The 23,897-nt window shown below is 46.8% G+C and overlaps 1 protein-coding gene and 1 long non-coding RNA gene across 5 annotated transcripts in view; one reads left to right on the top strand and one right to left on the bottom strand.

The window, feature by feature from the left end:
* Mrvi1 (murine retrovirus integration site 1 homolog) overlaps positions 1-23,897 on the top strand; it is a 114,135-nt gene that overhangs the window by 31,022 nt on the left and 59,216 nt on the right. For 2 of the 4 annotated variants that reach the window (XM_029479807.1, XM_021167038.2), the window contains exons 2-4: positions 6,979-7,127; positions 21,698-21,798; positions 23,423-23,493. In XM_029479807.1, the coding sequence (XP_029335667.1) occupies positions 7,068-7,127; positions 21,698-21,798; positions 23,423-23,493 (232 nt within the window). In that variant the 5' untranslated portion in view covers positions 6,979-7,067. Of the gene's footprint in view, positions 1-6,757; positions 7,128-21,697; positions 21,799-23,422; positions 23,494-23,897 lie in introns of those variants that run through there. The other 2 variants (XM_021167036.2, XM_029479806.1) reach the window with 2 other exon arrangements.
* LOC110297930 lies at positions 3,667-10,468 on the bottom strand. Its single transcript, XR_002378338.2, has 4 exons — positions 10,429-10,468; positions 9,906-9,989; positions 5,751-6,740; positions 3,667-4,595 (listed from the first exon to the last, which is right to left on the bottom strand). It is a non-coding gene; the product is annotated as an uncharacterized LOC110297930 (long non-coding RNA).

The raw sequence follows: 23,897 nt of genomic DNA, 5'->3' as shown, positions 1-23,897 counted from the left end.
GTGTGCCTTGTACAGATGGTGTACCTTGTACAGATGGTGTGCCTTGTACAGATGGTGTGCCTTGGTTTGTAAGCGATTGCTGGCTGTAGCAAACAAATGTATGGACAATCACAGGGACACACTGAGTTCTTCTCAAGGCTGCCCCAGGTCTGGGCACTGAAATGACTGGGCTGACCCAATCATGGGATGTCACAGCCTCCAGAGGATGTCCCTGAACATGGTCTTTTTCGACATACCTCTTTGGGAATCTCTTCCATAGAGTTCTGTCTGAGAAACAGGCTTGAGACTTCAGACTATGGGCTGCTCACCTTCCAAGAGAACTGGGGAGCTGGTCCCTCTGAGACACCCCAGCCTCAGCACTGTCACTGTCTTCCCCTCACCCCATCATCCTGGGGAAGGGGGGTTGCTTCTTCTTGAATTTGTCTCCCCCTTTTTCTTTTTCTTTTTCTCCCCTCCCCCGTACTTGTATAATCACATTAAATCACAAAACCCACAAGGAAAGCAGTTGCCATGTGAGGTCACTGTGAGAATGACAGAGAATAAGCATCTGAGAACCTAGGAAATTTGCCCAAGCCACACTGTGAGTGGTTCTACTTTTCTTGACTGTTTCCAGTTTGTATCACACATTGATAAATCTACTTGTTAGTTATTTGTGGTTTTTATATGGCCTTTATACAATCACCATTCTTCCCAGCTACGGAAGCAAATGCTTCAAGTTTCTTATTTAGCTCTTAAGTTTTCTCTTTATGGGACTGAAGATCAACACTGAGGTCTCATGCTAGCCAAATGCTCTGCCTCCAAACTTATCCACTTCTGTATTTTTAATTTCAAGACAGGGTTTCACTAAGTTGCCCAGGTGGACCTTGAGTGATACATCTTTTGTTTTTAGATCCTTTTCCATTCTGTCTGAGGCTGACAAGACAGAGCCAAGACTCCTCCTTTTCCTACTCCCTCATATGTCCACACACCCCTTCCCCACACGCACATACACCTCACAGACACACACACAAGAGGAAGAGTAACCTGAGGGAGATAACTCAGTGGCACTCCTGTCTTGAGGAATTCTCTCACTCCCTACACAGCCAACAAACACTCTGGTTCCAGACTTTCCTGGTGTGGCCTGGCCTATTCTGAGCAGGGCTGGCTCACTACAGACACCCCAGGAGTGGATGGTGTGGCCAGAGAAAACAGGACCCCAGAATGGTGTCCCAGACAAGGGAATATCTTAGAAATCATGTGTGCTGGAGATGCGATCCTTACTCCCATTCTTCTCATTAACTCAAATATATTTTCAGGGGAGAGTCTGGGAGCCCATTGTCAGACAGATGGTATAAGTGTTCATTCATGTATCCATTTGTCCAGACAACCCAAGTGTGCCAGTTACTGTGGAAAGCCTTCTCTTGGAAAGTCTTCTCTTTGGTCAGGTTTTGGTAACTGCAGCTGGGAGAACTCAGATGGCTATTCAGAGCAGGCATGGAAAGTTCCAGAAAGCATGTTAAGTCTGCATGTCGCAGGCATTTACGACTCTAACTCTTACACCAATCCTAAAAGCTCCACACGGTTACCTTCTTTTTGCAAATGAGAAAACAGAGGCCGAGGTATACTGACGCAGCTAGGTAGAGCTAGGAGAGTTGCAACTGTATCTGCTGAGCTCTTGCAACTGTATCTGTGGAGCTCTTGGATCCTTTTACAGCATGCAGGAGGTATGCCCAGCCCACTCAGGGCACAGGACACAGCTCTGCAGTTGGCCAGGCCATAGAGATTCTGTCCAGTAAGTCAGGATCATCTTAGTTGACTGAGGACATTCTCTGAGGCCACCCAGGGTGAGGACAAGAAAGAGGATCCTCTCTGCTGTGAGTGAGACCATAAGTAGAAGGGGGACGAGAGGAGAGGCTTTACTCTGACACTGGCTTGTCTTCTGCCGTCAGCCAGCCTCAGCAGGGGCTCACTGACCTTCCATAGGTGTGGCCTTGGTCATATCCACCCTCCCACCTCAGCTTCGCCTCCCCATCTGCAAAAGTGGCAATGGAAAGCAGTCTCCTGCCTCTCTGAGTTTGTAGAGGGGCTGAGAGAGATGTGTGTGCACAGTTACTTCAAGCAGTCTCCTGCCTCAGCCTTTTGTCCAGAGAGAAGCTAGGCTGGATATTAATAGCAACCTAATCACACTCACATTCTTTGAGTGCTAAATGAAAGCAAAAATCCCAAGCTGGAAGAACAGAGCCCTCCCTTCTGAGAAGCCTGAGTCACCCCAGAGGGGTTCATGAGGTTTGCTTAACCCCTTGCTCCCCACAAGGACCTCTCAATTCTTCTAGATGAACAGAGCTAGTCAGAGCACACACACACGCACGCCATGCTCCTGGGACACTGTGGCTTCAAGTGAGGGGTTTGATCTTTTCTGGGCAAGTCACAAGGCTCTGAGAGAGGCCAGCAGGCTTGGTCCCTCAGGGAGCTGCAGAGTCAGGCAATATACTGGCATGCCTGCCACTGCCATTCATGGATGATGCCTTCAGGTCTCTAGCATCTGCCAAATGGGACTAATTGTGTTACCAGTGTCAGAACGTCCATTGCCACCTGCCAGGGAGGCTGAGAGCACTGAGGGTACCTCTGTAAAGACTGTTCATGTCTCCCCTGACTATTGAAGATAGCCTGGTTCTTAATGAGGCATGGGACTTACCAGGTGGGCCAAATTTCCTGTATCTACTCTAGATACTTCAGGTTCCCCAAGACAGTGAACATAGGAAGCCCCGATGGCTGCTGGGAACAGAATAAAGTGTGGCCTTCATTGCCAGAGCCCTCCTGCCTTCCCCCACTGCCTGTCCCCTGACAGCCCGCAGGGTTCTAAGGCAGCTCTTTATGGAACAGAGCCCATACTTTTGATCTTGGCGTGAGGCTTCCTGGCATGAGTGGCTCAATGACAAGTCTCTGGACAGTTGTGTGACTAGAAAAGTAAGAAGTGAGGCCGAGTGCACCGCCGCCTCCTTGCACAGTGAACAAACACAACGTTACACCACATACCAGGGACATAAAGCCTCAAGCTGTGGACCTTCTCTGAGCAAGTACACACGTGGGCAAGCTCACATTTGCAGGTCAGAGGCCAACCTCAAATGACGGTTTAGTCTTCTTCCTTGTTTGTGGCAGGATCTCTTGTTTGTGCTCCATACACCAGGCAAGGTGGCCTACCAGCCTCTTGAGTTTTCCTGTCTTCTCCCCCCATCTTTCCTTAGAAGCAATGGGATCATGGATGCCTGCTGTCACATCCAGTGCTCTGTGGACTCTGGAGATTTGAACTCAGGTCCTCATGCTTGTGTGGCAAGCACTTTACCTATGGAGCCATCTCCCAAAGCTGGACCCCTTACTGTACCCTCAGAAGACACTTGGCCTGGCAACTAAAGGTTTAGTGTTACTTCCCCTCCCTGCCTCCGGGAGCTTATACCCCACTTCTCCCTCCTGGAGGGGAGCCTTGCACAAGGCCTTTTGGCTGTCTCCTAGGTAAGAGAGAAGATGGCACCTTTGGACTCAGACTTAGTAGCTACACGGCCTTGTTGACTGTCTCCCTGCTTCAGTGCTTTATTGTATTAGATGAAAGTAATAAAGCTCGCAGAGAAGGGCTGAGGCATAGCTCAGTCAGGAGAAGGACAGCTCCAGGAAAGGTTCATGAGCCCCTGCTCCTGGGGTATGAGTGTGAGGCTGGCGTTTGCTTGGCATGTTCAGGGCCTTGGGTTCAATTTCAGCATTGCACAAAAACAAAACTAAATAAACACACACCCTGTCTTGTAGGGGTTAAGTATGGCACGTGACCATACACAGTAGTGTTGGGTACTCACTGGTGTATGGTGTATGGATGCTAAAGGTATGTTGTTTTGCTTTCTTTCATGAAGCAAGTGAAATATCTAAGGATAGTTTAGGGACCCTTAGCCTCTTCACCTACACGAATGATTGGATGATTATCCCAACAGAGGCTCTTGGGTAGTTTGTCTTAGGTACAAAGGTAACTGAACCCTGTCTTGTTTGTTTCTCCCTTCTATGCCTCAGTTTTCTTCCCTGTAAAATGGACCAGGTTCTGTTTAACTATTGGTAAGAGGCCAGATGAATAGACTCCAAAGAGCCGATTGGTTCTTGGCGTGACTCACATAACCTGACCTGGCTGGAGAAGCATCAGGAAATATTTGGAAGTGGATTGAAAGGGAGGCAGGGAGACAAGCATGACTCAGTGTTCTCTCCTTTTATGGGCTGGCACTCCAGACCATGGCTTCCTGGAGGCTGTAATCCAAACTGTGCTATGATGGATATGAGGTCCACATGCCCGTTAGCCCCTACAGACCCCCCAGATGTCACCCTGGGGGCCTGACTGGGTTTTTAACCTTGCTATTTTGAGCAGCAAGTTTATAATAATGGGTGGGAAAGCACACGGAACCTGAGCAGCGTGGGGATGGCCTGCAGCAGGGCTGCAGGGGTTCCCACAGAGCCTCAGCAGCTCCATCTTGTTCACCTGTGGGACTGCAGCCAGCCTCCATCCTGCCTCACTCAGCATCTCCAGGTGTGTCTGACCTCATTCATGACATTTTGTTTCTGGTTGGCCTGGGAATGGCAGAGGTCTGTCTTCAAGAGAGGGAAGAGGGGGATTAGAGAATGGGATATTTCTGGTAGGTCTTTATAATCCTAGGATCTCTAAATAGACCCTGGGCTAGGAGCTCCTTGTGGCTGGTTGTGTCTAGATAGAGTCTGGGGCTTCAGAGTAGGAAAAAGCCATGGCAGTGCTTGGCATTCCTGTAACCCCTGAAGCCAGCCAATATTGAAAGTCTCCCAGCAACAGCAAACTCTTGACCTTGAAGTTTGTTCTGTTTCATCTTTAACTGGCTCTGGCTACTAGAAGGTCCCTTTGCCTTCTCACTTGGCCCTTGAGTCCTGGCCATACACCTGCTCTCTGGAGACCTCAGGGCCACATGACTACCTTTTAGATATCTAGGAAGTGATTGCTTTTCCGTTGCAGCTTCTCTGTCCTGGGCTAAAGTCTTGAGCTCTTAAACACAAATTCTTGCCCTCATAGAATGTTCTTTCTCTTTTCTGAACATGATCTTGTTTGTCTGAATCCTTAGCACACAGTATGCTCTGTGTAGATTAAGACCTACACAGGAAGTGAAATGGCTGCCTCCCGTACTTTGGAAACTGTTCCTATTAGGATAGGTTGACTTGTGGGGATGAGGCAGTGACGTGACCTGAGAAAGCGAGCAACGTGTTTCCCTCGATTCCCCCCATTACCATGCAGTCCCTTAGCACTCCTGATGCCGACGTCTAAGTAAAGACGATGAAATTATTCAAAGACCTCATCATCTTTTAGGGAAACTTGATGTTCAGTTCTTTCATCCAGTAGCCTTTGGGGATGGAAGACACCGTGGTCCCGGCCCCACAGCTTTTAGTCTGTTTGGAGCCCAGCCCAGCATGGCTTCTTCTCTGCCAGTTCATCTACTCTGCTCAGCCCCGAGGCTATTCTGCAAACAGATAAGTTCCACTCTTATTTCTGTGTTATGGCTCAGCTCAAACTCCCCTTATAACATAGAGCCATCCCTAAGACCACATCTCATGCAATCAGCCTGCATAGCTAGGGACTCTTGTTTGAGTTCTTATAACTCCTCATTTTGAAGTGTTTATACCAATCAGTTTTTCAGTTGCCATCCAACACTGGACTCAGAACGCTGTGAGGGCCCAAAACTACACACCCATTCTCTTTCCATCACAACATGGGCACAGACCTAATAAAAAGTTTGTTTGTGGAGAAAGAAGGAATGATTCAGCCAGGCATGGCGGCATATTCCTGGAATCCTAGCACTTGGGAGGTGGAGAAAGGGGAATCAGTCAGCCTCAGCTACGTGAGTTGGAAGCCAACATGTCAAACTCTTGAAGTTATGTCAAATTCTGTCTAAAACGAGAGAGAGAGAGAGAGAGAGAGAGAGAGAGAGAGAGAGAGAGAGAATGAATGAATACCTTAGTTGAGATGAGATTTTCAAGATGACCAGCAGGGGTCACCCCAAATACTTCAACTCTGCTCCTGTTACCTATTAGAATAAATGCAAAAGCCAAGATGGCACCGTCTTTGACAGCTCCTGGCCTAAATGTCTCCAGTTCTTTAAACACAAAGCAAACATCATTTTAAATGGACATTTTGAATATTCATAACGAATCAGACACTTTTCCTGCCTCAGAAAGTCCAGCCCAGAGGGTTCTGTGTGCTACGGCTGTGTGTCCTTGTACCAACCTGGATTGCAGCACTCTGGTTTGGGGAACATTCCAGGCCCTCTCTGTGGAACAGAAAGCATGTCATAGGAAACAGCAGAGCTTTCTGGATTTTTCTATAGGCTCCAGCATGTAGTGACACTCACCGAGGACCTGTGACACAGTGGTTACTCAGTTATTGGCACTGTCCTTGGTTCTACCCAATGGGGAGGAGACAGGCCACAGGAAAGGCTATGTGGTATAGGCCTCCAATCAGGAAGACCTAGGTAGAAACAATTAGTTTTCTGTGTGACTCAGGACAAGTGGCTTCCAACCTGAGAGGCTCTTCCCTCACCTATAGAATGGGACTATTGATGCCTACCTATATCAAAGGCCATCACAAGGAGTCAACTTGGTAATGGTAGCCATGCCAACCGTAGGAGCTCAGTAGATGGTGTCTGACCTCAGCGAGCTGCCCTCCCTTAGCTTTGAGGAGCTGAAATGTTTCTCTTCTGGAGTAGCTGTGTTTACTGTAAGGACCAAATTAGATGCAAAAGGTCACCTCTGCCCATGTAAACAAAGCCAGAAAGCAGGAGGCAGTGCAGTTCCCAATGCCTGCTCCCAGCCTCCCCTCGCCTCTCCTCGCCTGATCTCTGGTGTTGATGCAAAACCAAACAGCTCATCTGTGGCTCTTGGATCCTGGAAATAGAACCCAGCTTGGGACAGGGATGGGAAGGAGTTTGACTTGTCCTTTTGGCATCTCCCCAGCCTGCGGAGCCCAAGCCTCTTGGAGCATCTTTGGGGTTGGCACAGCAGAGGTTCCAGGCACGCACAGCCACTCCAACCAGGCGGCTGCCATGCCCCACATTCCTGAGGATGAGGAGCCCCCTGGAGAGCCACAGGCAGCCCAGACCCAAGTAAGTGCCCCTTCCTGCCCATGGCTAGCCTGGGTGGGGGCCAAACTAAGCATTCTGTCTGAGGCCACAGCTTACAGACTGGCCACAGTGGGTGACTAGTGTAGGCTGCAGTGGGTGCCTGGGGAAGGTGTGTGGCTTTCCCTCTGAAGAATTTGCTACCCTGAGTTCATCTAAGTGGCCAGGGTCCCGGGAATCCCGAGTGTGAAACCATCTAGAGAGTAAATGACTAAGGCTTTATGAGAAGTCAGATCACCTTGGCCCAAAATGCTTTCTTGTACACTTGAGAAAGATGTAGAAAATACAGGGTAGGAGACAGCCAAGGGCTGCTTCAAAACAATCTGCTTAAAATGAATACCAAAAGTTCATAGTTAAGGATAGGAAATAAAAATGAGTTTTAAAATGTTCATTAAGAGTACCCTTAATGAGGCAGGTATGGTGGCCTGCAGTCCCAGCCTTCAGGAAACTGAGGTGGCAGATCACAATGAGTTCCAGACCAACCTAGGCTACAGCCTATCTCAAAAACAAAAAACAAAACAAAACAAAAGCAAGCAAGTACAAAAAACAAACAAAAAACCCCAGACAAATAACAGCAAAGAAGGTATCGTTGAGGCTTTGTTTTGCAAATGATATTGAGTAATTTTTAGCTCTCTCTATATATCATAAAGTATAGATTATGTTAATTTTCAGATTGAAGGAAGAGTCGAGCATTTTGCTGTTGGCTTATCACTCGTTTTGTTTTAGTTGTGTATATGTAGTGTACACGTGTGTATTCATGCCAGAGGTTGATGTTGAATGCTTTCTACTGGTCTCCACTTTATTTTTGTGAGGCAGGGTCTCTCTCTGAACCCGTAGCTCATTAATTTAGTAAAATTGGCTGGCCAGAATTCCCTAGGGTCTTCCTGACTGCTTCTCATGCTACCCCTGTCCTTTTTTGTATGGGTGCTAAAGGATAAAACCTCAAGTTCTCACGCTTACACAATAGGGACTTTCTGATTGGACCATCTCCCCAGCCTCTGCTCATTCTTTTTTCTGTTAAGCAAACAATGCAATTGCATGACCCCACATTCTTTACATCTTGTTTTATAGCAACATCATCAAGAGAATGTTTAAAGTGTAAGTCTATACCCATCTCCTCAAGATGCTGAAGTCATTCTCTCCTGAAGAACCTATCTTTCCATCACTATCATATTTTCTTTATCTGGTCACTGGCCCGGCTCCATCTGATCCTCTCAGATTAAAGGCCGTGCTTATGAAGGTCACCAACATTATTTACTTTGACTTGAACTTTAGAGTTGGTTTGCGCTGAGCTTGTGCTATCCTATTGCATCTGACCATGGTCCCACGCTGACCAGAGCCAGATGAAACAGGCTTGCTAAGCAAGAGAAGAGCGTGTGAGTGAGTGAGTGCCATTTTTCCAGATGGGCAGGTCCCTAGTGAATGCTTTTCTGTTGTGACGGCGTTTACTTTCTTACATATTAAAATGGTGGGGACTAAGCAATCATTTAGAAATGAATAGTTACTTGTATTCCAAGGTTCATGAGCTCAAGATGTGAACTTGGCAGCTTAGGGGTGAGGGAGTGTCTTTTCCTTGAACATCTAAAAAAACAGAGTTAAACTCCCATCTCTCTATCTGCAAACCATAGCTCCAGGTTCTAGGGAAAGCTCCACAACCATCCTGGGGCATCTTGAGCCATAGTGGATGCTGTTCCTTAGCAACCCTCAAGGCAGCTGAGGGCTGGGGGTTTGGGGGAAGGGGAAGGGAGTCACAGCAGAAGGCAGACACTGGTGAGCAGATTCAAATGTGGCTGCTCCAATCCAGCTTTCTTTAACCCTGTCAGTTCTGTGTTCTTCTGATAGTGGTCATCTCTGATCCTTATGGCCCCCTCACTAACAATGGTACCACGCCAAACTCACATTCTTGTGCAAAACCTGGATCCAAAATCCTAGGCAATTTTCCCAGTTAAATGTGGGTTTTGATGACCACCAAGGCCACCAGAATAACCATCTCTGGGCAACAAGAAGGTAGTTTAGTTGAACATGACTAAGTAGCTATGTTGGTTCAAACTTCAGGGTCTGACTTGGAGTGGTTTATTCTGGGCATATTTAAGCACAGCACAATTTGGTGAAAAGTTCCCTAGTGATGATAACTCAACCCTGTATGTACAATAAAGCACAAATGAAGCTAAATAAAGTTCAGATGTGACTATACAGAAACTCTTTGTAAAGTACATGTGACACCATCCATTAAATGGGTTTATAGATTGAGAAAAACAAGCTTTCAATAAGGGTCTTTAAGGAGATTCTAGTGTTGTCTAGGGCATACATATAACTCAAAGGCTGCTCCCAGCCTTGTGTTCAGATAACAGGTCATACATCCATTCTTTCCAAGGAACAACCCTGTGTGTTTGACATTCCAGGTTCCCCTAGTACCTGCCTGTGAGCACAGAGACCGCCTACAAACAAAAGCACTCCTAAACTAAGTATAATAAAAGATTAGCAAAGAAACAGCTTCATCCCTAGATGAAGAATAGGAGGAGTCTGTAGCTCTCAGCATTTAAGAGAGGGTTCTGCTCTTATAGAGGACCTGAGTTCAGTTCTTAGCATCCATCCAGAACTGCCTGCAACTCCTGCTTCAGGATATCTGATGCCCTCTTTTGGCCTACACATTCATGCGCGCGCACACACACACACACACACACTTAAAAAGAAAAGTAAATATATTTTAAAGTACTTTCAAACCTTATTAAGCCACCCCCTTGTTACCCCCATGGCTGTTACCTGCTTGTTGGTCCAGCTGCATGAGGACCAGGGCCTGGGTGAAGCTTCTTAGAGGTACAGCATTGGGAGGAACCCATGTGCTAGCTGTAGAGTCAATGGTTAAGTCCCTTGATTGGCCAGTAGGAACCCTGAAAGCCAGTTCCCCACAAGCTACGCCTACCCGTGACCTGGAGCCAAAACTAATATTTAAAGAATAATGAGATGGGTTCTGATGGTCTCTGAAGGCTTTTCAGGTGCTGTGATTCTGTCTCTGGGCTTGTAGGAATCTGAAGATATCCTGACATTTTTTGCAAGTTGCAATGGCTGAGGCAGCACTGGAATCTGGAGGAGGATGCTTGAGGGACTCAAGCCAAATGGGATCCAGGAGGCCCAGGTCCCTCAGGGAAGACAGAGAACAGGGTTTAAGACTGTGCTCTCTGTGGTCTGACCACATTGGCCTTGAATTCCAGCTCCTCTGCATCCTCATCCAGAGACCTAGAACCAAGGCTGTTAGATTCCTGATTGTTAGAGTCCCCGTGGTTACCTGTATGCTACTTTGAACAAGGGTCAGCTGTTGCCACGTCTGTTCAGCCTGCTCAGCTCAGCCCTGAGGCAATTTATACCCTTGCACAGAGGTTCAAGGTCCACATGAGATTTTCATTCTTTTACTTTCTGGTCTTGCTACCAGGCTCTGGGCCTCTCTGAGTTCTCCGGAAGCCAGATAGGCATGGCTCATAAAGAGACTCTGCTCACACTGGGCTCCTGAGGTAGCACGGCCACAGGGGAGGTTCAGCTATCCCAAGCTAGCTGGAACCTCCAGGGGCAGAAAGAAGCCTGACTCCCTGAGAGTACAGAAGTCAGGCAGCCAGGAAAGCAAGGCTGGCCAGGGTTCAGCCGGAAGTTCCCGTTCTGTGTAAATTCCCACTCTGTAAAACAGGCAAGGAACAGAGCATCCTTCCAAGTTTATAGCTCCCTGGGGTCCAGCCCTAGTTCTGAATACTCCAGTCCCAAGCCTCTGTTTCCCACCACTAGCCTGAGTCCTCACAACAAAACCCTTGAAGTCGGAGAGCTAGATTGTTCTCTTCACTGCAACTGCTAATTGGAATTCGTAATCTATCCCTACAGTGAAGTGAAGCCTTCTGGCAATGACTCTGCAGTGCGTTCTCAGCCATATGCGTTCTCTGGGGCCCAGGCCCAGGCAAGGACACAGAGTGCTGACTGAATTGAAGCTGTTGGGACACATACCTTGGACCTTTGGGGACCACAGAATGACAGGCTGTCAGCTAGAGGAACCCTATGTCTTAGTTTGCTTTTTGTTGCTGTGATAAACATCACAACAAAATGTAGCCTGGGGAGGAAAGGGTTTATTTTATGTTTCACTTCTAAGTATCAGTACATTACTGAGGGAAGTCGGGCAGGGACCTGGAGCAGAAAGCATGGAGAATGCATGCAGACCTGTTCTTCTTCACTGTGCAGCCACATACTCCAGATGCAGTGTGACCAAGTCATCAGTACTTTCCTGAGCTATGACCAGGAACCACTTAGGAAGCTGACTCATTGGGACAGTATGCATCCTCAGAGGTGCTTGGCACACTTGGGGTATAGGGGCTCCTGTCAGTAAGAGCCTGGGTTCCACTTGTCCAAGTTCTCTTCTCTTTTGAGGGTTTCTACAAGTCTCTAGGAACAGGTTGCTCGAGCTCATGGACAGAGCATCTGGCTTCCTGTTGTCAGCTCCAGCATTCACCACTCCACCTCTGTCTTCCACCTCCCTGCACACAAAGCCACTTGATGATAACAGGCATCCAGGCACCGGAAACTACTGAGCTGTATTCATATGTTTAGCTTTAGATTAAAAATTTACTCTTTGGAAAACGTCCCACATTTATATAATGTATTTTGATCCTATCCACCCACCACTCCCTCCTTTAATTCTCCATAGTGCCCATCTATCTCTCTCCCATTTCTTGTCTCCTTTTGTTATTAAGAATTACCCAAGTCTGCTTAGTGAGGCTTATTCCATATGCACAAGAAGGCATGGCTAACTTGCTAGCATCTGCTTTCCAGATAGAGAATGACTCTTTCATAGCTATCAACTCACAGTAGTTCCTCCGCTAAAGGTGAGGGAGTCCCTCTCTAACCATGTTGGAATTTTGACTGGCTTGCTCTTATGAAGGTCTTGTGCAGGTAAGCACAGCCGCTGTGCGTTGGTGTATTCAACAACCATGTCATGCTAAAGGTTAGCATTTTATAGTTTCCCTTTCCACCTACTGATTCTTACACCCCCCACCCCCTTCTGAGATGTTCCCTGAGCCTTGGATGGTGGGAGGTTGACAAGATGACCCCTTGACAGCTGAGCACTCACAGTTACTTATACTCGGCACCTTGACCAATTATGAGTCTCTGCGTTAACCACCACCTGCTGCAAAAAGAACCTTCTCTGTAAAATTGAGAGCAGCACAAATCTATGGACATAAGCATACATATTTAGAAGGCAGTTAGAGTGTATGACCATTTAGTAAAACAACAGTAAGTTCTATTCTGTGATCTACGATCGATCTCCCTAAGTCATGGACTTTTGATCAGGTTTATAGCACCTGGCATGACATTCATCCTGGAGATCAGGGCTCACATCAATCAGAAAGGATTGCTACCCTCATAATCATTATACCACTATTCCATCAGTGGACACATCTTGCCAGGCAGGCCAGTATTGTAGTGTGCAGGTACATTACTGGGTAAGATGGTTGGTGTCTTTTCTCCCCCAGTATCCTGCATAGCACCATCTGGCAATATGTAAGTCCGAAGGCAGAAGAGGGTTTTCTGGGTTGATTACTTTATGTCTTGCATCCAAAGTAACAGATTTAACTTTTAGTGCACTGCAGCTTGTGGCAGAAGGGCTTACCAAACCTCCTCTACAACTGTCCCCTCAGGAACACAAGCTCAGGTCAAAAACCTTTTCAAGGTATTTGCTGGGCTGGAGAGACAGCTCAGTGGTTAAGAGCACTGACTGCTCTTCCAGAGGTCCCGAGTTCAAATCTCAGCAACCACATGGTGGCTCACAACCATCTGTAATGGGATCTGATGCACACTTCTAGTGTGTGTCTGAAGACAGCTGCAGTATACTCATATAAATAAAAATAAATCAATCTTTTAAAAAAAGGTATTTGCTGACTTCATTCTCCTTCAGTCAGATGATAAAATAGCACAATGTGGCTCTCTGACTCCCCAAAACACACTCTGCCAAACTAAACCCAGCCTAGGCCACAGCTCTGAGGCACTCCAGTGCTCCCAAGGCATCTGTTGTGTGCTTCAGGTTTTGATGCTCCCAACAGCCATTACTGTCCAGTCACACAGAAACTCTTGTGATTGAAGATCGGCTAATCAGGGGTATTACCTCCCTTTCCTGTCCCCAGTTTATAAATAATTGAGATGAGGTTGAGATAGGCTCTGGAGAAGCAGGTCTCTGGGTGCGGCCCTGTGATGGTCAACCTTAATCATTATCTTGTTGGGATTTAGAGTCCCCTAGGAAACATGCTTCTGGGTGTATCTGTGAGGTGTTTCCAGAGAGTTTAACTGATGCGGGAGATGCACTTGAATGTAGGCGGCACCGTCCCATAGGCTGGGCTCCCAGAATGAGTCAGAGGAGACGGTGAGCGGAGCACCAGCATCCACCGCTCTCTGCTTCCTGACAATCCGTGCAGTATGACCAGTCAGCACACACTCCTGCCACCATGCTTCTCAGCCGTGGCAGACTGCACCCCCAAGCCATGCATCAAAGTCACCCCTTCCTTCTTTAAACTACCTCTGTTTGGGAATTTTGGAACAGTAGTGACAAATGTACCTGATATAGGCTCTAAGGAGGTAATCCCTTCGTGGAGACTTGTTTCCTCTGGTCTTAAAGCCCCCAGGCTCCTCTTCTTGGAATCAGAATTGGAGGCCCCAGTAAACATCACCATAGTATCATCAGAAGTTCTTTCTCTCTGTTGGGGTCAATGTAGTCCTTACCCTCAGGCAGTTGGAGCTCTTAGCCCATCACACTGGTCTGGCCTCTTGTAAGATGAGATGACAAAGTAACACCCCCTAAGCAGCCAGAAAGTTCCATAGAAGACCAAGAATGCTTTTGGGGGCTGGTGAGATGGCTCAGTGGGTAAGAGCACCCGACTGCTCTTCCGAAGGTCAGGAGTTCAAGTCCCAGCAACCACATGGTGGCTCACAACCATCCGTAACGAGATCTGACTCCCTCTTCTGGAGTGTCTGAGGACAGCTTATGTGTACTTACATATAATAAATAAATAAATAAATAAATCTTTTAAAAAAAAAGAATGCTTTTGGGTCCAGGCTTATAGGTGTAAGCAGCATAGCAGAGTACCTGAGCCTCACATTCAGGCCTCACATTCCAGATGACCCTCAATTATGTCAGATTGACAATTAATACTAAGTCTTACAAGACTTAAATAACCAACCCTCTGTCAGAATGAAGTAGAGATGAAATTAGTGCTGCGTATATATAATCCTTGTAATCTTGTAAGGACCCTGTGGAGCAGAGATGTACTTCTACAATCACCCAGTGAGAACCCTCATCCCATTTTCCTTCAAGCCAGCACTGTTGTATGTCCTCAGCACAGGTAGCTACACAATACCAGGGGGCAGCTGTTGTTCATTTATAGCTGTGAGCACCCAGGTGAGTCATGTACAGATCCATCGCTAGAACTGGAAGGAAGTACTTCTGCCACCCACCTGGGATGTCAGCATCATCCTCCTTGAGATGCCTCACTGCCATAATTTGTCTTCTGTGTCTATGATTAAAATGCCCGAGACCAACTTAGAAAGTATTCTTCTTCATCTCATGGTTTTAGAAGTTTCAACCTATGATCTCTTGTTCCTGTTATTCCTGGTTTCAGAGTGAGGGAGAACATCACAGCAGGGAGAATGTGGTGGAGCAAGGCCACTCATCCCATGATGAACAGGAAGTGGAAAGCTTGACAGGAAAAGGGTGGTGACAAGGTAGATTCTTCTAGGACATTGGTGAGCTAACCTAGCTTCCTCTAGTTAGGCTCCACTCCCCTGAAGTTTGCAATACCCACCAAAACAGGACCATCAACTGGGGACCTAGACCTGGGAGCAGTGAGGGGCATTTTATATTTGAACTGTAGCACCCACTTAGGTCATCACATCCTTTTAAGTGGTCTCAGTTAAGATCTAAAATGAAATATCTTCACAGAAGTTTAAATAAAGCATTAGGATCTGGTGTAGGACTTAATGGTAACAGTTGTTGGCACCTGCTATTCATGGGTCCAAGCTAGATATTATCATCTCCAGCCTATTCTAGATGAAGGCACTGGACCTAAGATGTTAGTCAAAGGTCACATAGCCATGCCACAATTAAGTGTAGATTCAAACTGAAGATTCTTTGCATATGTGATCCTGTCTTCTTTGCCTCCTCTTGCCAGTAAAGACACTGTACTGAGCACCAGTGGCCTCAGGTGTGCAGAGCCAGTACTGACCGTTCATCTTCCAGGGTTATATGGAGAGGAGGCTTGGAAAAGAAGAGTCAAGACAACTGTCACAGCACAAAGAGAGAAGCTGTAGGAGTGCTTCAATTAAAGTAGAATGCATTTCAGAAATGGTGATCACAGTCAGGAATGCATATTATGGTGGCTCATCCTCAGTTCCCATTGTGAGCAACAGAGTGGCTTGTGCTATTTCTGTCTCTTCCTAAACGGTATGTGAGCAGCCTGGGGTCAGGGGTCACATCATTTGCACATCTATCTCTACTCTTAGCACAGACCTAGAGTATGGTAAGATCTTAGGGAAGGAAGATGGGAGGGAAGGAAGGAAGGAAGGAAGGAAGGAAGGAAGGAAGGAAGGAAGGAAGGAAGGAAGGAAGGGAAGGAGTAAGAGAAGGACAAGAGGAGGAGAGGAGAGGGAGAGGGAGAGGGAGAGGGAGAGGGAGAGGGAGGAAAAAAGGAATGAAGATTGATTCTGGCTGGATGATTGGATATATGGATGGATAATGCATGGATGGATGCCTGGCTGAATGGATGGATGGATGGATGGATGGATAGATGGATGGATGATTGTGTTACAGTTTGGGTAGCTGAATATTTAGATTGAGGAGAGGAAGAAAGAATAGCATCCAGAGGGGAGGACTGAAGATGATGCAGGATGAGAGGCTGGCTGGCTGGCTGACTGAGTGACATTTTGCAAAGCATGGTCAATTCCCTTTGTGTACTGATCCACATGTGATAGCCTGAGAGTAAGACCAAGGCTAAGGAGAGCAGGAAGATCTGATGACTATGGATCTCTGCCCTCTGGGAGCTGAGTGGACACTGACAGAGACTGATAGAGCCAGAATGAGCACATAGATTAGGCTGCAAGCCTTCAGGATTGTGGGGCAAAAATGTTCCTCCTGCTTTACATGGAGGAGCTACAAGACCCACAGAAGCCCTTACCCTCTCTCCCATGGCCTCAGGACTTGACACTGGAATGACCATTTACTTGTGAGTCCCCTTGAGAATCTTTTTATTTTGTCTTAGGAGCACAAATTCCCCCCTCAAGAGAGTCGCTGCCTGCCTTCCAGGCTATAACAGATAGACTGCGGATGTGGTCAAACATTGTGCATCCTCCTCCCAGCTCTGCCCTGTCACCATTCTTACTGCTTTATCTGTGTTTATTTTAAAGCCAGTCTAGGGGAGTATTAGCCCCATTTGATGTTCATAAACACCAAGATCAGAGAAATAAAATACCTCCCTGGGGGGGTCACCCCGCTGAGACTTCATTGTAGGTCCATCTAGCTCCTCTCCTGTTCACAGGGTTGCAGTAGGGTCCCTGTTCACTGTCACCCAAAGTCATTATAGGCACCACACTCCTCACACTTGCCTGGGATAGACCTGGAGCTGTTCCTAAAGAGTCCTAGGCCAGACCTAGTCATGTGATATTGAAGATTTGAAGCTCATATTCCCATCTATGACATCGTTCTATATTTATCCCTTGTGCTCAGGAGCATAGGAAACTATCATGTACCCTTGGGAACTTATGAGTGAAATAAACATTTAAATGTTTCTATAAGATTTATTAGAGGGAAATGAAGTGTGACCCGCTGCTTATGACCGGGGTGAACTAGCTGGAGGTGGCACGGCCCCACAGAGCTTGGCTCACCCCCAGAGAAGAGAGACAGATCCCTGGGGAGACTGGGTCCACAGACCAGGAAGAGGGACAAGAGCCCCAAAGCAATGCTGTCCCAGCTTGCTTCCCTCCTGCTGTGTGTTCTGCTCGTCTGGATTCAGGGTTCCTTGGAAGAAGAGACACCCCCCCCCCTATCGCCCCCTCCCCCGGGGAGAAGTGTGCAGTGTGGAGGGCTAAGAGAAGATTGTCTGAAGGACATCAGAAACCAGGGAGGTCTCAACAAAGGCAAAGTGACAAATGGAGAAGCATCGAGGCACAGTGAGAAGGTGTGTCTTCCACTGTCTGGTGTGGCCCTGGGGCAAAGTAATATTTTCAATAGACAGATTTTTCATCTTCTCATTTTCTTTTCATGATTATCAGAGGATAGCGGGAATTATTACCTGTCTTAGTTAGGGCTTTACTGCTGTGAACAGACACCATGACCAAGGCAACTTTTATAAGGACAGCATTAGAGGTTCCGTCCATTATTATCAAGGTGGGAACATGGCAGCATCCAGGCAGGCATGGTTCAGGAAGAACTGAGAGTTCTACATCTTCATCTAACGGCTGCTGGCGGAATACTGACTTCCAGGCAGCTAGGATGAGAGTCTTATAACCCACACCTACAGTGACACACCTACTCCCACAAGGCCATACCTACTCCAACAGGGCCACACCTCCAAATAGTGCCACTCCCTAGCACTCCTGTATTCAAACCATCACATTACCCCTAGTGTGCTGCTGAGTAACATGTGGAATTGATGGGCCGAACGAGAAAACATGAGGGTTTGGGACAATGCTAAGGTGCAAGAGGTCTGAGGATTTGATCTTTTCCTCTGTGTCTGTGACCCACATGGGACATCTCTTGTTTGAGAAGTTGGTGAGAGGGAAGTGGAGCCAGGTGAAGATGACTGGCAGAGCTTTTGTGACCAAATGTCCTGGGTGGTGATGGCAGGTTGGTATGCTTGTTGGCTCTGTTAGCAGAAGGGCCAGTCTGATGCCTTAATGAACTCCTGATTTAGCTCTAAATTATCAACCAGCCCCAAGATCAAGAATATCACTTTCCCAGAAATCAAATTCCAAAGTGATAAGCTCAGCTGTGAAGGAAATACTGAGCCTTGCTCTGTGCCAAGGGTGGTTCCATGGCCTTTCCATCTGGGGCTAAGATTTTGTGAATGAAAATAGTTATGTCTATGCAATATTGGGACACAATCCCAAGATCTGTCCTCTATGCATTTGAAATTTGAAATTTAAATATAACTAGGGATCTTTTATTTTATTTTGAAACTATTTCCATATCAATTTGTTTAATTTTTAAGCATTTAGTGTGTGTGTGTGTGTGTGTGTGTGTGTGTGTGTGTGTGTGTATTTGTGCAGAGTGCTTTTGGAGGCCAAAGGAAGGCATCAGATTCATTGGAGCTGAAGTTACAGGCAGTTGTGAACTTTTAGACAGGAGTTCTGGGAACTGAACTCAGGTCCTCTGGAAGAGTGGCAAACACTCTTAACGCTGAGCTCCACTCAACCTGTTTTATTTTCATAGAAACTCTGTAAGCTAGATAAGGTGATCAAGACACCAAGACACAAGGTTACTTGTTTAAGGTCACATATCTGGTAAGAAGAAATTACGGTCCAATGTGGTGACCCTTGAGTCTAAGGCTCTTACAGTCTCCAAGCCAGGAGTTTGCCCATATTCTATATAATATAATCCTGTATTCTGTATTCAATAACATATTGCCAGAATCAAGCTCTCAGGATCTTTCCCTTCTCTTAGGAGCTCCAAGTGAGAGAAGGGTTGGTATTTGTACTACACAAAGCTTGACAAACTTCTCCTGAGTGTCCTCTGGCAATGTACTCTACACTCATTTCCAGTCTAGAGTAAAGAAAAGAAAACAGTCTGTATTCCTCAGGAATGGTCCTACAATACAGCTTGGCAGAAAGCTACAAGTTCCCAGTCTGTTCAACCATTCTGTAAGCCAATTAGTGAAAGAACACTTCTATTTTATGACTTATATATTTTAAATACAATGACAGGAGAGAGAGAGAAGATCTTTCTAGAATGTCTACCAGGATATTAGAGGGATTTTCTCCTGTTGACCTCAATCCTTTTGGGTTGTGAGCAGCTTGAGAGTATGTATGTGTTCATGATTATATGTGTAGCACTTGTCACTTCTGGCTTGGTTTTGCCTGCCAGGATAGTCACTCCTGCTCTGTGCCCTCTCTAAGTAAGGGTGCCTGTGGTCCCAGCAAGTCCCAGAAGGCAGAGAAAATGCCAGCCAGAAAGCAGCTCCCTCCAGTGTCTCGAAGGCTGCTAACCTTATAGATGTCGGCTTACAGGGGATGGGCCTTCCACCCCTTCCTCTGCATCCCATCTGCTAGCAGAAAGTATCTCAGATTTGCTTACATCATCTGTGTCTCCCCAGTCAAGGCATAGACCCACAGTGGGCATTCCAGAAATGTTTGCTGCATAAATGGATAGAGTAGGGGTTAGGGGTGTGTATGTGCTCACAAACTTCATGAGCACGAAGAGAATCTTGCCACTCCCAGCATAGCTGCCCTCTCACCTCAGGAAAGGCCTTTCCTCACAACACTTGTTTGTAAACTGGTGCAAGTCAGATATAAAGCAGGCATTAAGACAGTCTGCAGACTATGACTAAGAGGAGCTACAGGGAGTATGGGGATAGATGTGGGAGGAGAGAGAGAAATAAATGGTTAGGTTGGTGATAGATTGGGGGACAGCATATGGATGAATGGATGGATAGTAGAGAAAGAAGTAAAGAGAGATGGATTGCTAGATTTATTGATCAAAGAGAAATAGAGGAATAGATGAATGGGCAGAATGGGAAAGATTAATGGATAAATGGATGGTTAATTGGTGAGTAGATAGGGAGACAGAAAGGGATGGACAGACGGATAAATGGATAAGAGATGTATGAATGGATAAATCAATGGATATCCAGGGAAAAAATTTATGGATGAATTTACTGATGGATAAAGAAGATGTTTAGGGAGAGGGATGGATGAATGTAAGGGAGAGACAGGGATATGAATAAATAGGTAGACAGGGGAAGAGACATGAACGAACACAAGCATTTATGTAGATCCATAGAGATGGGTGGATGAGAAGAGACACAAATAAATTCATTCATTGGTGGATAGATGGATGAATGGCTACACAGAGAGATAAAGCGATGGCTAAGGAGGGCTTGGGCAGGAAGGTACTCAAGTGGATGTCCAGAGTGTGTGATGTGTGAAGTAAAGGCCAGGAAAGGGGACAAGAGGTGGAGAAAGAAATTAACTCAGTTTTCCTCTCTTTTTGTAAAATTTAGTTTTATGTGTACAGGTGTCCAGTCTCAAGACTCATTCTCTTTTTCTGTCCTTGGAGAGGTGAAATGAATGAAGCTCTGGAACAGCCCTTTAAGCCAGCACCTCTCAAAGCCGGTCCTAGAGGGGTCACAGCTCCACAGGGTGTGAGGACAAACAGCTTAGCCTGGTGCCAACCATGGGCCACTAGAGGGAGGAAGTGCCTATTTTATCTCCTGGGGCACCACAGCCCTCAGCTCCGCAGTCTTATGCTTTCGGGTTTCTCTAGCTGAATTTTCTTGTTGATTGATTTGGAAAAGAGTCGGTGTCAATGAATTAAAATAAAGTCTCCCTTTCAGCACCAGTGCATGCTGGGAGTTTGTGAAAACTCCATCACGGGCATGGTAGAAACTGTGATAGAACTGTGGGTAGAAAAATGAATTTTAGCCTTCCCATGGCAAGAGTCACACGTGAGCAAGAACAAGAGAGTCAGAGAGGTTCCAAAGCTCAATGTCTTGTACTCCAGTAAGGCAGGCCAGGCTGAACCACCAGAGGGGCCACAGCAGAAGTGCTTGGGTCCATAGGCCTGAATGAGTGGAACAGGCCAGGCTAGAATCCTTTGGACCACAGTTCTTATGCAGAAACATGAACCTGGAATTTCTTATTCTCAGTTGTAAGAAAATGAGTGGGAGCCAAGCGCTTGGTTCTTGTTGATTGCTTTGGAAAGTAGTCAGAGTGTCAGTGAATTAAAATAAAATCTTTTCAGCACCAGTGCATGCTGGGAATTTGTTAAAGCTCCACCACGGGCTCTAAGAAGTGCTGGTTTAAAGGGATGTTCCAAAAGCAGGAAACAAGGGGCTGGGGAGATGGCTCAGCAATTAAGAGCATGGCTTTGATTCCTGGCACCCACATGGCAACACATACCCCCACATGTAGGGAGAGAGGCGGGGAGGGATGGGGAGAGACAGGGAGGGATGGGGAGAGACAGGAGGAGAGGGAGGGGGGGGGGGGGGGAGGGAGAGGAGGGAGAGGGGGGAGAGGGAGGAGAGGGAGGGGGAGGGGGAGGGGGAGAGGGAGAGAGAAACTGAGTTAGTCAGTATGTTCATTAATTCATTTGTAGCCATGTCACACTCTACACTCACAGCAAACATCACACTTTGAATATATGTGATTTCCATTTCTGAATTATATCTTAATGAAGCTGAAACAGGCAAACCAATATACAGAGTTGGTGATCTGTGACAATAGCCTTGGGAGTCACACTGTTGGAAATGCCGCAGTTCCAGGCCCTGCATGTCCCCAACCCAGCCCAGGCCTAACTCCATTTGTGTTTTGCTCGAAACCACCAGGACTCTCCCTCTGCAGGACCATTTCCCAGCCCTCCCACAATCATCCTGACGGGGGATGCCAGTTCACCTGCAGGAGAGACTGACAAAAACCTAGTCAACAGGTATGCAGCCCAGGCGGACGAGCAATGCTTTGTGGGGATCAAATAGCTGCATTTCTAGAAATACTTTCTTCTTTCTTTTTCTCTGAATCACTTTATCGATGAAGATGCTGTCAAAGAGGGCTGAGGATATGGCTTAGTTTGTAGAGTACTTCTTGCTAAGTTTGTGTTAGGTCTTGGGTTTGATTCCCAGTATCACATGACCTGGGTATGATGGGGGCATACCTGTAACCCCAGAAATCACGAGGAAGCAAGAGGATCAGAAGTGCAAGGTCATCCTTGGTTATATGAGGGGTTCAAATCCACCCTGGGATACAAGAAACTTTATCTCAAAAATAAAAGTACACATTATCAAGCACTTTTTCAAAATGGGAAAGAGAACCTAGGATTTTTTCACCATTATCTTCTTTCCCAAAATGGTGTTCTTACTCTTGGATTTGGCTCTGTACACACTGCTAGAATTTAAGAAAAATAAAGACATCATAGCATGAAAACCTTCCATAATATCAGCCCAGGAATTCCCACAGAAGCCTGGAAGGTGTGGATCTTTAACTATAGAATCCTGTTGTGGCCAAAGCAGGTCCCTCCTGGAATCTTTGGGAGGGACACAGCATCACCATCACAGGGATGTCACTGCCCCTGTTCCCCTCATCAGGGGTCCGTGAATTGATCTAGCTGGAATAAGGTTGTCAAGATAACACTTTTAATAAGTTTAAAAGATAATCCTCGGGGCTGGGGATACAGGTCAGTGGGAAGGTGCTTGCCTAGCAAGTGCAACAAGGCCTGGGGTTGACAGGCAACACCACATGTAAGAGGGTAATTATCATAGGACAGAGTGAGCGTCTTCATCTGTTAATTAAGGGTAGAGGCAAAAGAGCGGAGTGAATACCAAGGAGGATATAAGAAATGAATATACTTGCATAATTAATGTGAGAGGGGGTGGAAAAGGCCAAATAAAACAGTTAAATCAGACATAAGACAGCTTCATGGGGCTGGAGAGTTGACTCAGTAGTCAAGAGCACACACTGTTCTTACAGAGGACCTGAGACTGGTTCTCACTCCCCAAATCAGGTGACTCCCAAGCACCTGTAACTCCAGTCCCAGGAGAACCTGATGCCTCTCGCCTCCATATGCATCTGCACACACAGGCACACACATATATAATTAAAATACGTCTTTAAAAAGAGCTCCATGTTTTGCAGGGCAGTGAAATTGTGCTTTTATTTTCTCTTCCAAAAACAGATTATCTGTGTCTCTGCCAGACCCCATGTATGTTTGGTAAGGCTCCCACAAGATAGCTCTAGCATAAAGTCTGGGTCCTTATAGAGAGTAACTACTGTAGTTAAGTAAGGTTCCATTCCTTGAGAGTGGGCTTGGATAGCTTGAGTGGGAAGCAGAATGGCATAGAGACTTGCTGAGCCATTAGTCCTCCCAGGGGCTCTGATGTGGGAGACTGGGGTACAGCCTGGGAATTCAACCATCTAACATGCTCCCAAGGTGACAGTCAGAGGACCCTTGTGTGTGCCATAGATGATGCTCTGGGGTGACCCTGAGAGTCTGTACAGTCATCTCATTTGTCCATCTCTGAGTAGATTTCCTAACAGGATGACCATGGTCTGTCTTTCAGGGCTCCCAGCCCTCACCGGAGGCTTTCCCACCGACACCTGAAGGTCTCCACTGCTTCACTGACTTCTGTGGGTAAGGGCTGGGTCAATATGAACATGTGCTTGAGCAGCAAGCATGAGTTGCCTGAGCTTAGTTGGACTCGGCCCCTTTCTCTCTCCCCAAGTCTAAATAATAGAGGAGATCAGCCTCTCCATATTTGAGTTCAGAAGAAATGATGTCTAGTTTCAGTGTCAGAAAGAAGAGGAGGATGAAGTTAGAGCAGACAGAAATGATGCTCAGTGATCAGCTGAGTGATGATGTTCAGCACTGGGCTCAAAGACCAGAGTCCTGCGGCTGTATGGGCACAGCCAGGGAGTGTGCCCAGCCAGGAGGGAGTGTGCCCAGCCAGGAGGGAGTGTGCCCAGCCAGGAGGGAGTGTGCACAGCCAGGAGGGAGTGTGCACAGCCAGGAGGGAGTGTGCCCAGCCAGGAGGGAGT

Source organism: Mus caroli, chromosome 7 (genome assembly GCF_900094665.2).
Source record: "Mus caroli chromosome 7, CAROLI_EIJ_v1.1, whole genome shotgun sequence".
Taxonomy (NCBI): Eukaryota; Metazoa; Chordata; class Mammalia; order Rodentia; family Muridae; genus Mus; species Mus caroli.
The sequence above is the reverse complement of the archived record's forward strand: the minus strand, read 5'-3'. Positions and strand labels throughout refer to the sequence as shown.